This window comes from Equus asinus, chromosome 13 (assembly GCF_041296235.1).
Source record: "Equus asinus isolate D_3611 breed Donkey chromosome 13, EquAss-T2T_v2, whole genome shotgun sequence".
Lineage (NCBI taxonomy): Eukaryota > Metazoa > Chordata > Mammalia > Perissodactyla > Equidae > Equus > Equus asinus.
Genome location: NC_091802.1, coordinates 60,427,502 through 60,440,888, shown reverse-complemented (window position 1 = coordinate 60,440,888; position 13,387 = coordinate 60,427,502). Strand labels below are relative to the sequence as shown.

Below are 13,387 nucleotides of genomic sequence, written 5' to 3'. Positions count from 1 at the left end.
TGTCCACCTCTGCAGCTCCTCAGGCCCTGGTCCCTGCCTCCGAGCCTCCCTCCCCACCTCAGAACACCTGCCACCACCCTCCCCCAGGGCTCACCTACCACCGACCCCGTGGCCTCTGCTGCCCGGTCGAACTTCCCCAAAACTGGGTCAGTCACCTCTCCTCTGCTCAGAGATCCACAGTGGCTCCCTTTGGCCCAGTGGAATGCCCTACCCCACTCAGCGTTCCCGAGACTTAGTTTCCCCATCTGTGCATTGGGGATAACGGTGCCCACCACAGGTGGCTGTAATTTGAGGGGTGGGGTCTGCGCCTGGAAGCAAACTGCCCCGAGTGCCAGTGACTGTGGGGGTGGGGTCCTGGAGGGGCGAGGCCAGGAAGGTCCTGAGAGGTGTCCCTGTCCCCGTGTGTGCTGCCCCACCTTCACTGTCAATCCTGTCGGCCACCTGGATTATGGCCTCAGCCTTCTCGGCCATCAGCAGGGCGGCAGGCCCACTGCTGGCGATGTGGACAGGATGTACCTGGGGCCAGGGGTGGACTCAGGTCAGAACTGAGGGAGCATCTGGCCAGTGCCCAATGGTTTACAGGTGGAGAAACTGAGACCTGACCCAGCTGGAGAGGGGGTCTGGTGCTGTCCCTGGGGGCCTGGATGGCCTGGCCCTGCCTCTCGCAAGGCCAGCCAGGGACCCACTGGGGGTGCCAGGTCCACTGGGGCAGGCAAGATGGCTGAGGGTGGGGGGGGGCCCAGACTCAGTCCCCTCCCCCGGCCACTGGCCACTGGCTGTTACTTGATTTCATTCCACTTGATGAAGCAGCTCTTGTCCTTGTCCAGGGTCTGGAAGGCCTTGGGGATGACGCTCTCCAGCTGCCCCATGGCCTGGAACTCCTTCATGTACTCAGAGAACTTGAGGTAGTTGAAGGAGCCTGGGACAACCAGGCACGGGTCACTGGGACACCTCACACAGGGCCGGGCAGCCCTGGCCAGCAGGGCCGGGCCCAGAGGGAGACTCCTGCCCTGGGGTGGGCGCCAGGCCCCGTGCCCTCCCCTGTGTGTCCTGGGCTGCTCAGCCAAGGGGAAGGGGAGCTCACAGACAGGCTCCTGTGTCCACTGCTTCCTCGGCCACAGCTGGGCCGCGCTGGGTGTGTGCGTGTGTGTGTTGTACCCTGGTCTCTGGTGTCTGTGGGCAGCAGTCTTTGTCCTTGTCCAGCAGGGAAGTGCCTATGGCCAAGGCCATCTTCTTCACCTGTGGGGAGAAGTCCTCGTCCATCCTGGCCCTGCGGTGGACAGGGAGCTGGCTCGGCAGGTCCATGTAGAGCGGAGGGGCACTCTTCTGGGACCCTGCATGGCGCTGGCTCCTGCTCCCCGAGTGGGGTCCCCAGGGGCCCAGACCAGGCCCCCAGCTGGCCTCAGGCAGCAGACGGCAGGGGGAGGAGTCAGCTGTCCTAGCACCCTTGGGACCCTGGCCACACGGAGACCCCTGTGCCCAGGGCCCCAAGGAAGACGCAGCTGAGCCCTCACCACTTGCTGGCTGGCCAGCTTGAGGTAGTCCCCCCACTTCACAGAAGAGACTGAGGCTCCGAAACCATAAGTGATGTGAGCAAGGTCTTTCACTTTGCTCTGAAGAGGCAGAGGTGGCGGCCATCTGACTCCTCAACGCCACCAGGGAACTTCCCTCTGTCCTTCAAGGCCACCTCCTCTGGGAAACCTTCCTGGGTGCCTGAAGTGCCACCTCCTCCCACGGAGACTCAGGCCTCACTCTACCAGATCCCAGACGAGCGGGCCCTGGTTGTCCCAGCTGGACACTGACCCCTCGGGGAGAAACATACAGGGCACAGGCCGGTCTCTAGGTGGCCGGGATGGAGGAAGGCCCAGACGCTCTCTGAGCAGGGATGACCACCACCCCTCTCCAAGCCCTCAGGAGGGCTGACCTAGGGTGCGTCTGCCCACAGCCCCGGCGAGGTGTGCATGTCACTGTCCCCACCTCATGGAGAGTCACAGTTGAGCAGGAGCCACCGACCAGGCTGGGACTACAGCCCAGGGGGAAGGGGTCGGCACAGACCAAGGGACCAGCAGGCGTCAACCAGACCATTCTGTGCCCCTCACGGCACCCGTGACCCTCTGGGATCTCAGGTTCCTGTCCCCAAGGGGGGTTGGGTTCTGGGACTCAAGGCAAAGTAGCTATTTCAGAGGCTCCTTTCTCCTCTCAAAAGTTCACAGGGTTGTGGAGCCTTCCAGAACACGCTTCCATCGCCAGGAGGGGCAGCCCCATGGCCCATGGGTCCCGAGAAGGGCTGGGCGGTGGCTGGAAGAGTGTCTACTTTCCTCCCCATGGAGAAGCCACAAGTCAAAGGTTGCAGCTCACCCCTGGCAGCCTGGGGAGCAGGGAGTGTGGGCCCCGACCGGGTCCTGCTTCCATGCCCTGGGTGTGCCCCCAGCTGCTCTGGGCCTCCAGCTCCTCACCTGTGGAATAGGGAGACCCCTGCCCACCCTGACCCTTCATAGGGTCGTGCGAGGAGCCAGGAGGGAAGGAAGATGGTGGGGAAGTGGCTTTGGGCCCTGCGGTGGGCCCCCCCACATCACCACTAATGGCCGACTCTGGCAGCCAGCACAGGCGGTGGGGCGGGGGTGGTCAGCCGGGATCAAGGGCAGGCCTGGACTCCTGAGGCCCACTGGACAGGCCCCCCACCCTACATCCTCAGCTGAGACCCCGACTCCCCTCTCCCACCCCAGAATCTTGGGCTCCCCCGGGAGGGAGGGGATGCCCTGCCCGACATTCAGGGCCCCGCCAGACGCCAGTGTCATCCCCTTCATGGAGGAGGGGCTGGACCAAATTCCAGGCCTGGTTTGGCCGAGCCTGGGGTCGACATCCTGTCTGCAGAGTGTTGTGGGCACCCTGGGCTGTGCCGATTCACCACTCCCTCCCACCCCACTCTCTCTGAGGCGTCCGCCCGTGAAGGCAGGGGAGCCTGAGATCACAGCTGAGACAGCGGGGGAGGCAGAGTGGGAACTTGCTGGCGGCGTAGTTATAGCTCCTGATCGGGCCTGGGATGGAGTCCCACTTGGCATGTATAGTGGGGGCAGTGGGGCTGTGAGGAACCACACAAAGCCGGCCCTGCGGCCCCTGCCCAGCCTGCTGGGGCCTGCTCAGTGCCTGAAAGGGCCCCTGACCCTGTCATTACCGCCGCCACCACTGCACCTCCCCCACCACCACCTCACTGCCCTCCACAGCCAGAGCTGGCCAGAGCTTTAAGGTCTGGCTAAGAACCCCTAGCCCCCACATGTCCCCAGCATTGCTGTGTCCTGGATGCTCCCCCAAGGATGGCAGAAACCTCCCCCACCCAAGACCCCTCTGAACCACCCCTGTGGCCCTTCTGGGGACTGTGGGCTGCATCTAGCTTCTGCCCGTGAATCACCAAGTTCAGGTGCTAAGATGAGAAAAAGGCCTCGTGGCCAGAGGGAAGCGCCTGCCAGAGTTGGTGTGTCTGGGGGCCTGGGACACTCTTCTCTCCCAAGCCCCCCACCCCCACTCAGCACCGGGGGCCCTGAGGTTGGTGAATGCTCCCCGCTCAGAGGCTGGCACAAGTAGACGCATGCACGCTGCCCACACCTGCAGACCCACGCACACAGCTGCCTTTGGACTGGGGCTCCCTCGGGGCTGCCCCCCATTCCTCCTCCTCTGCCTGCCCCCATGGATCTCCCTGGGATACCCCTGGCCTCCGGGGCCTTCCCTCTTCCTGCAGGTGAAGACGAGGCCCCAAGCTCCTGCCAGGCAGCTTGGGCAGCTCCGGCTGGGCCTGGTGCCCATGCCACCGTCCCCAGGCAGGGCTCCCCTCAGCCCAGCTTCCTTTGAGCGCTCTGGGGAGGCGAGTCCAGGTTGGATGTAGGGAGAAGCTGTGGGGGGCTCCAGGTTTTATACCTGCTGCCATTCGGCCTGTTTACAGCTTGAGGATGAAGCTCTCTCCCTGCTCCTCCCGGGCCCTCCAGCCTGGCACTGGTTGCCCCCAGGGGCTCGTTGGCACTTGGCGTGTCCACACCGGGTGGGCAGACTCGACTGTCAGCAGCCCTGGCCTCCCCAAGCCCAGGGTGGGGGTGGGGAGAGCCGATGGCACTGGTGATGGAGGGAGGAGCTCCAGTGAGGAGGATCCTCGAGGGAGGATCGAGTGAGTGGGAGCCTCACGCTGTCATCCTCATGGCCCTGCCAGCTGGAGCCCAAGGTCAGAGGGGCCTGGTGACTTGCCCACGGGCATGCAGCTGGAACCCAGGCATGTGGGCCTGTAGCTGCGGCGGCCGTCTATGCTCAGTGGGGCTCAGGGAGCATGAGGCTGGTCCCCGCCCCAGGCAGCTCAGTGCGCAGGCAACTGTTGCAGGCAGCATGTGAGCGGGGCTTGGAGGGGCCCGATGAGGTGGGGGGGGGGGGTGGGAGGTGGGGCTGAGGGGTGGTCCTTGGCTGGCTCTGAACACCAAATGCATGGTCACCTTCTGCTCCAGGAGGTGGCTTCACCCTGCCCAGTGCCCAGAGCCCGGCCCGGCTTGTGCACGGTGGTCAGGCCCCGGTCAGTGGCCTGTGAGCTGGGCCTGGGGCAGGGCTGTGAGTTGGGGCTGTGGCTTTCTCTGGGACCCTTACACAGACTTGGTGGCCTGGTGGTGGGGATGTGAGGGTTTTGCCCCTACTAATGAAGGTGACATTCAGTGGGATATGTGATGAATGACAACGAAAGCGATAAGCAGTGGCGCCTGCCATTGGGTGGCTCTGCCTCTATCAGGCCCCAGAGGGTCCCAGGCAGCCCCCATAGCAGCCCCCAGGCAGGTTATTCAAGAAACTCCAGGAAGGTGAGAGCGCAGACCCCAGCGCATCTGCCCGAGGAGACCACAGGGACTGACCTGCCAGGGGCCGCTGGGCAGAGCAGGCACCACTCAGAGGCCCAGGCTTGGCCCTCAGGGGGATGTCCCAGCCCAGGATGGCCAGGGGGTGCTGCTGGGGACAAGTTGGTCCTACCGGCTCACTTCCCCAAAAGGCTGAGTTGTCCTGTCTGTGGCAGCGACTGCGGGTCAGTTGAATTCTTGCCCATCTGTGGGCTTTAGACGCACGCCGTCGATTTAACTAGGGCGGTGGAAGTGTTACCGGCAGGAGATTCTCAGATCAGATGAAGAATGGTGTTTTTTGCAGAATGTTTGGAGCATGCAGAAGGACCCAAAGGAGATGACATCACGTCCATGGGGATGTTTGATGACAAGGACGTCGGGGCTGGGAGTGTGGTCCTGCCCATGTTCTCTGCTTTTCTGTAGCATGTGACACAGTGAGGGGGAGGCCACCTGTCTGGGGCTGCGGGGCCTGGCTCTCCAGCTGCAGACTCCTCAGTGGGGTTTCTGTCTGTCGCCTAAGATCCCGCCTCGCCTGCTGGCCTCATGAGGGTGAGAGGGTGTGGCAGTCCAGGAGACGGTACCCCAAGCCTGCCAGGGTTGCCCAGAGGGTGCAGGCTGGCCAGGGTGTCTGAGAAGCCAACAGAATACACCGAACAACGGGGCCTCCTCTGGTAAGCAGCCAGGGCAGTCATTTGTCCCTTGGTCATTTGGGGGGTGGTCAGTGAGCCATGCCAGGGCCCGGCCGTAAATGGGACAGGGGGAAAGAGAGGTCTCTGTCAGGCCAGGATGGCTCCTGCGGGCATGGGACCCCAGGCACGGCTGTGTGGCCCCAGGCAGGGGCCTCCCTCCCTGGGTAGGGCCCTCACAGGGCAGTCTCCAGGGTGAGGATGGGGGACCAGAGAGGGACACACCACTGAGAGTCCCTCCCAGTGGTGGCCTGCCTGGAGGAGACGCCTCACCGTGTTCATGGGTTAAGCCTGCGCGTTGTGCACACAGTGCCGCGTCCCAGTGGTGACAGCACAGAACTTCCGGGCGCCCCTTCCAGCCTGCAGCGCCAGCTTGCCTTCGCGAGGGTCCCTGCTGCCCGCCTCCCACGCGGCGCCTGGCGGCTCCACGATTGACTTTCCTGAGTGCAAGTTTATCACGAGCAGAGCAGCCACCGCGACCCCGCAAGCTGCGCTGTGACCCGGCTCCGTGTCAGCCGGCGGGCTGAGAACGTTCCCGTAACTTCCTTGACTGGCCACCTGCTGCTCGGCCCTGAGCAGGTCCCAGCATTCTGTCACTAAAGATGCTGTTCCCATGTGTGTCTCTGTCCAAGGAGCCCGCCCCCTCCTTAGCTATGTTCACAGGATGTCACAGAATGACCACAACAAACGAGAGTCCGTGGTCCCACAGAATCCCCCTCCAGAAGGATTTACCAGAAAGCTTCCCCACCCCGCCTGGGTGTCCTGTGCCCCTGCGTGGGCCGAGCCCGGCGCCCTGCACACCCACACTTACACTGCAGCCTTGTCCCCAGCAGGCAGCACCGACGTCCCCTGGATGTGTGTGTCCCTACAGTGGAACAGCATCCCGCCTCGAGAGGAACAAAGCACCGACACAATATGACACCACAAACCTTGAGCCCCAGATGCTGAGTGAGAGAGGCCAGTCACAAGAGGCCACATCATGTGTGATTCCATTTGTCTCAAATGTCCCGAAGAAGCAAATCCGGAGGCAGAAAGCAGATTGTGGTTGGGGGGCTGGGGGCTGGGGAGAGAGGAGAGTGTCTAATGGGTACCGGGTCTTATTTTGGGGTGATGAACACGTTCTGGAACTCGATCGAGGTGATGGCTGCACAGCATTGTGAATGCACTAAATGCCACTGAATTGTTCACGTTAGAATGGTTTGTTTGCTGTTATATGAACTTCACATCAATTACAAAAAGAAATACGTGGAGTGGGAAACAATGCTTTTAATAAAGTGTAAATAAAACAGAAAACACAAAGAAATGAGCAGCAACGCAGGGTCTGCAGTGTGACCAGTCTGGCGCTGAGCCCCTCTCCGCCTGGCCCCTGTGAGGGAGGGAGGTGTTGTTGGCATCTTCTGGAAGGCCCTGTCTGTGCCCACCCTGCCTGGGCCACGAGACAAGGGGCAGGGAGCCTGGGGTTGGTCCTTGGAGTGGGGAGTGGGGGCGGACTCCTGGAACCGGCACCTGCCCTGAGCTGACAGTTGGCCAGTCCCCCGGGGCACCCCTGCGGTTCCACTTCTGTCCAGAGTCAGGCTGCCCCTCCTTACCCTAAATCCTAGCCCCAGCTCGCTGGCCCCGCTCTGGGCTCAGCTGGCCTGGAGGGGCCACTGTCGTCCCCCCTGTGCCCAGGAGTGGCAGGCACTGCCCCCTCAGGAGGCTCGGGTCTCGCGGGCCCTTGCAGGGCTGGCCCTGCCCCCTCCTGCCTGGAACATCTTTTATCGAGGGCCTGGCCTGCTCGGGGCCCCTGCTGCAGCCTGGAATCCCCTGCAAAGCCCGCAGCAGCCCAGCCTTGCCCTCTGATGCAAGGACTAGAAATATAGGAGGAATTAGCTCCTCTTTTCCTGGGAGCCACTTTTATGTACGGACGAATCTCTTGCAAGCCACAGCCTCCTCCAGATCCTGGCATGTCCCCCGGGGGTGGGCTGGGGGGCCCTGGACGGCCTGGAACACCAGGCAACATCTTTCCCTTCCTGGGGAGGCCGGGCACCCTTGGCGGCTGCACACTGCCTTCTGCGGTCTCTTTGGCAAATGCTGGAGTCCCCCCTCACCCCCGCCCCACAGAGCACAGCTGTGGTGGGCAGGCCTGTGTGGGAGGGGCTCTTCTGAGGTGGGGGCAGCTCTGCGCAGGCTCGGGTGGGGGACAGCCCTTCCCCTTGGCAGTTACACTGTCCTGTGTACACACAGGAGGGAGGGGCAACGTGGGCACAAGGGGCACCTGTCCCCCTCCCCTACCCCTAGGCAGGGGCCACAACCCAATGGCAGCAGGAAGGGGTGGGCTGGGGGAGCAGATCTGGGGATGTGGGTGGGGGGAGCCTGCTGGGGGGTGAGTCCTGGCAGGCTTGGGTGTCCCCGGGCCCCGTGACGCCCATTGTGGTGCCTAGCACCTGGGTTTGTGGGCTGAATGCAGGGCAGCCTTGTGTGCAGAAATGCTAATGTGGCTTATTATTACAGGAGGGACCCAAGAGGTGCTGACCCTGTCCCACGGCCCTGCCCCGTGTCCTCTACCTCTGTCGTGGGGGGAATGGTGCCCCCAAAAGATATGTCCATATCCTAATCCTGGTACCTGTGCATGGGACCTTATTTGGAAATGGGATCTTTTTTTAATTATTATTATTTCTTTTTAGGAAGTTCAGCCCTGAGCTAACATCTGCCACTCAATCCTCCTCTTTTTGCTGAGGAAGCCTGGCCCTGAGCTAACATCCGTGCCCATCTTCCTCCACTTTATATGTGGGACGCCTACCACAGCATGGCTTGCCAAGTGGTGCCATGTCCACACCCGGGATCCGAACCGGTGAACCCTGGGCCGCCAAAGCGGAACGTGAGCACTTAACCGCTGCACCACTGGGCTGGGCTTGGAAATGGGATCTCTGTAGGTGTGACCAAGTTAAAACAAGGTCACATTGGATTCCAGGGGCCCTAATCCAATGACTGGTTCCTCATGAGAAGAGGAGAGACACAGAGAAGAGGAGAGGCCATGTGGCCACGGAGGCAGAGATTGGAGTGATGTGGCCACAAGCCAAGGGACACCTGCGGCCACCAGAAGCTGGAAGAGGCAGGAAGGGGCCCTCCCTGGACCTTCAGAGAGAGTGCGGCCCTGCCGACGTGGTGATTCCAGACTCCCAGGCTCCAGAGCTGTGAGAGGACACATTTCTGTTTTGTTTTTTTTTTTTAAGATTTTTTATTTTTTTTTCCTTTTTCTCCCCAAAGCCCCCCAATACATAGTTGTATATTCTTCGTTGTGGATCCCTCTAGTTGTGGCATGTGGGACGCTGCCTCAGCATGGTTTGATGAGCAGTGCCATGTCCGCGCCCAGGATTCGAACCAACGAAACCCTGGGCCACCCGCAGCGGAGCGCGCGAACTTAACCACTCGGCCACGGGGCCAGCCCCGACATTTCCGTTGTTTTAAGCCCCCAGTTGGTGGTCATTTGTTATGGTGGCCACAGGACACTCTCATGACCCCTCCCGGGGATGCTGTCATGCCCCCTGCTTCCTGCCCTCCCTCCCTCCCCCAGGCTCCCCCAGGCCCAGCCCTCACTCTGACCTCCTCCCTGAGGTGTAGAATGCGGGGGACACTTGCCCCCAGGGGCCATAGGCAGCTGCTGTCCCCCAGCTGGCCAGGCTCCTGGGCACCCTCCGAGCCCAACAGGGCCGGCCCAGGGTGCTCACCTGTGAGGGGTGCCAATCGTCCCCTGGCTCTGGCTCCAGACGGCTCAGCTGTGTTCCTGCTTCTGCTTGGATTCGAAATTGTGACATTTTGCTTATCATGGATTTCTCTCACTATTTTTGACTCTTTAAGAGGTTGCATTAAAATATTAGCTACCTTGATCACTAAGCTTATTTCTGACAGCTTTCCTGAGATGTAATTCACACACCATATAGCTCCCCCTTTCAGAGCGTGCAGGTCAGTGGTCTGTAAGTATACTCACAGGGTCGTGCAACCATCCCCTCTAGCTAATTCCAGAACATCGTCATCACCCCAAAAGAGGCCACGTACCCCTAACAGTCACTCCCCCTCCCCCCTCCCCAGGGCCTCTGGCACCACCAATCCCCCGCCTGTCTCTCTGGATTCGCCTGCTCCAGGGACCTCACACGAGTGGAATCACACAGTCTTTGTCCTCTTGTGTCGGCTTCTCTCACTGAGCATCACGTTTCTACGCTTCTGAGGTCCGTCCGTGTCGCTGTGTGTGTCAGTGTGTCATTCTTTTCACAGATCCATAATATCCCATTGTGCGGCTGCACCACATTCCCTGTACCCACTCCTCTGTCGGTGGATGTTATTCCTGAGTTCTTGGGGCCACTTGGTGCCTCACTCACCTCCCCTGAGTCCGGGTCCAGCCCCCACCAGGGCCCCCCTGCTCATACACGTGGTGACCTCTCTCCCCTTGCCCCACTTATACCTAGGGGGGCTCTCCTCGATCTCTTCTAGGCCCGCGCCCCCTCTGTGGACACCCCTCCCAGCTAGGCCCAGCCCCCTTGGGTCAGCTGCAACTAGGGAAGGTGCCCTCCCCACACTGCCCCTGGCGGGGGGCAGGCAGGGCTTGCCCTTGACACCATCAGCTGTCAGCTGGGGACACCTCTGTGACCCCATACTCTTGGTCCCCAAGCTCCCGTCCATCCCCCGGTCTCCGTGGACCTGGGTGCACTCTGAGTCCTGTGGCAGAGAAGACAGGAAGCAGCCTGGCCTTGGAGGGTGGAAGCACGTGGTGACCAGCCAGCACCCCTCGGGCAGTGGTCACTCAGGTATATGGCACCCCTGCCCCCACTAATGTCAGGTCTGGTCCCTGCTTGGGCTGTGGCAGGCTCTGAGGTGTCCTGCCTCCACCCAGGTCAGCAGAAAGGGGGGCACATCTTCAGGGACCTCTTGCCATTCTAGTATCAGCAGAAGCCAGCCCTGTGGGAACCCCGGGATGAGCTGGCCACTGGTCACCCCCAGACTGGGAGGTCCACGCCGTACACCGTGTTCACAGAGACCTGTCGCTCTCTCTGCCCCTGCCTCTCACAGTGGACAAGCAAGGCTGGGTGACCCAGGGCACGCAGCATGGGGGCTTTGCCACTGGGGCTGGGGCCCTCTGCCACCTTCCCTGCCCTTTCTCAGAGGCAGGGGGCCTGCCCTCAGCCCCCAGGTTGAGGAGAGAGACTCATGCAGCCCGGCTTGCAGGTGACCAGCCCCAAGGGCCAGCTCTGGCCTCCCCAGGGCCACAGAGCTCTATCCTGCCCATGTGACCTTGTCATGCAGGCAAGGGAGGCCAGGGGCCTCGGGCTCAGGGGACCCTGGAAGGGCAGGAGTTCTGAGCGCCAACTCCAGAAGCACGTGGACAGACCCTCCCCTGTATTCCTGCGCCAGTCCTCCTGGCCCACATCATGGTGAGCAGCGAGTGCTTGGCGACCGGGCACGCACAGGAAGCACTGGTCAAAGTGACAGATTAGTGGTGGGGGGCCTTGGAGGACCCCAGCTCAGCGGTCACTCTGCCAGGGGAGCGGCAGGGCTTCGAGGACCCTGGGGCGTGGAGAAGAGGCGTCATCCGATCAAATGGAGCGCTGGACCTGGAGCCCAGAGGAGGATCCCCATCTCTAAAGCCCCGAGACCTGGCCCTTCCGGGTGTGCACGCGTGTGTGTTCACAGGCAGACCACTGTCACAGAAAGCCGGCTTCCGACCCGGGCACTGAGGCCAGCCGTGGTGGCACAGATAGTCTGGACACAGGCAAGTTAGGGCCACTGGTCATCTCCCCTGCCTGTCCCCAAAGAGCCCCCCTGGCTGCGTTGGGGTCCAGATGTCTGGGGCACCTTCCTGGGTGGGGCAGAGACAGGCCCTCCACATGCAGGCTGGCAGTGTTGGCCCTGCCTCCTGGGCAGGGATGGGAGCCCCTGACTGTGGAGCCAGCCCCCTCACACTGGGGGCACTCCTGGACCACAGCCCCCAGCCTCTCATGCCACGGTGGCCTCTGACCCTCGGGCCCTGACATCTGAGCACCTGCCACGGCTGGGCCCTCCACTGGCCACTGGACCTGTGGCTCCTGCCTTTTCAACAGCCGCCTGTGGGCAGAGCCACTTACAGCAGCAGCTGCAGGATCCAGGCCTGTAAGAAGGTTCTAGATGCCCCATCCTCTTCTACAGGCCTGAGGGGAGGTGGGGCCACCCCACCCACTGCAGGGGACCCCTAAGGTCTGAGGGGAAAGGAGGGGACCCCGGACTCTTTCTTTGCCCATTAGGGGGACTTTCTACACAAGGGGCCGCGCTAGATTCAGAGGGTGCATCCGGGCACCTCTCCTGAAGGGGCGGGCCCTCACCATCCTTCCTTTGTCCCTGCCCACCCCTCTGCCAGGAACACTGATCCTCGTTCTGCCCAAAGCCTTTCGGGCCCTGCTGCCGGGGCTGCCCCTCCTGCTCCCACCACCCCCTCCCTCCCGCTGGGCCCTGCCAAGGGGTTTTGCTCATCTGGCCAGAGAATGAATGGATGGATGAGCAACCGAGTGAGCAACCCAAGTTACATAAAACTCAACTCGGCAAATCTGGCTACACTGTAACTCTCCCGACTCCCACTGGGGGGGAGCCGGGGGAAGGGGCCTTGGTCCCCGCCTGCCCGTCCCCAGCCTCCTGCGCGGCCCCGCCCGCCCTCCTGCAGCGCCACCGCATCGGTGCAAGATGGCGCGGCAGGGCGCGCGGCGGGCGGGGAGGGGACGGTCCCTCGGTGCCCGGCGCCGCTGCGCCCGCCCTAAACGCCCGGCGCTGTTCACTCCCGGGCGGGGGCGGCCTCTCCTTCTGCACGGTTGTCGCAGCGTGGCACAGGCGCGGGCGGTTCGTGCACAAATAGTCCCCCCGCCCCACCAGGGCCGGAGCCGCCCAAAGGGCGCGGGGACCAGACCCCGAGCTGCCTCCCAAACCTGCGTGTGCAGGCCGCGTGCCGGCCCCGAGCCCCGTGCGCGTGGGCCCCTTGCGCGCGCCTCCGGCCACCCTGCGCGCGCTTTCGTATTCCTCCTGCGTGACACGGTGCCCACCCCCGCGTGTGCCGCCGTACCCCGCGGGCCGCGGTGTCTACCCCGCGCCGCCGCGCGCCCTCCCGCCTCCGTGCCCCCAACTCCGTGCACCTTCCGCCTCCGAGCGCCCCCCTCCCCCCGCCTCCGTGCCCCCCCTCCTCGTCTCCGAGTTTCCCATCCTGCGTTTCTGTGCTCCCCCCGTGCCTCTGTGCCCCCAAACGTCTCCGCGCCCCAACTTGCCTTGGTGCTCCTCGCGTCTCCGTGCCCCCCCAGCCGGGGAGGGAGTCCCCCCCCGCGCGCGCTCCCGCCAGTGTTTTCGGACTGCACCAGCCCGGAGCCCCGCGGCGCCGCGGCCGGCCGGGCGGAGGCGCCTCGTCTGTCGCCGCCGCCCGCTCCGGCACCGGCCCCGACCGCCGCCCGCATCCGCACCCCGCACCCCGCCGGCCCGGTGGCTGTGGCTGGGGCGCTCGGGGGCGCGGCAGGCAGGGCGCGCTCCGCACCTGCGGCGGCCGCTCGGGCGATGGCGCGGCGCGGGCCGGGGCCGCGGGCGTCCTGAGCGCTGCGCCCGCCTGGGGATGCCCGCCGCGCTGCTGGCCCTGGCCATGTCGTCGTCCTTCTTCAACCCCAGCTTCGCCTTCAGCTCGCACTTCGACCCCGGTGAGTCCGCTGGCCGCGCCCCTCGCCAGCCCTCTGCGCGGCCCCAAACCTGCCGGTCCTGCTTCACGTCCCCCCACTGCGGACATGATGCTTCCTGAGCCACTGGTTTCCTATTTTGCATGGAAATTAACCCTTTCCCCACCCTGAGCGGAGCCCGCGGCAGAAG

At 63.4% G+C, this 13,387-nt stretch overlaps 2 protein-coding genes across 3 annotated transcripts in view; one reads left to right on the top strand and one right to left on the bottom strand.

The window, feature by feature from the left end:
* Nucleotides 1-55: 55 nt before the first annotated feature.
* Nucleotides 56-12,552, bottom strand: PVALEF (parvalbumin like EF-hand containing). Its single transcript, XM_044746059.2, is given in 5 exon segments — nucleotides 56-503; nucleotides 506-516; nucleotides 784-919; nucleotides 1,159-1,191; nucleotides 1,194-12,552. Coding segments are annotated over 5 exon segments (912 nt in total). The 5' UTR covers nucleotides 1,639-12,552; the 3' UTR covers nucleotides 56-216.
* A 261-nt stretch (nucleotides 12,553-12,813) lies between these two features.
* Nucleotides 12,814-13,387, top strand: part of AATK (apoptosis associated tyrosine kinase) — a 40,116-nt gene continuing 39,542 nt past the window's right edge. Inside the window, exon 1 of one of the 2 annotated variants that reach the window (XM_044746158.2) lies at nucleotides 12,814-13,221. In XM_044746158.2, the coding sequence (XP_044602093.2) occupies nucleotides 13,140-13,221 (82 nt within the window). In that variant the 5' untranslated portion in view covers nucleotides 12,814-13,139. The remainder of the gene's footprint in view (nucleotides 13,222-13,387) is intronic. The other variant, XM_044746157.2, reaches the window with a different exon arrangement.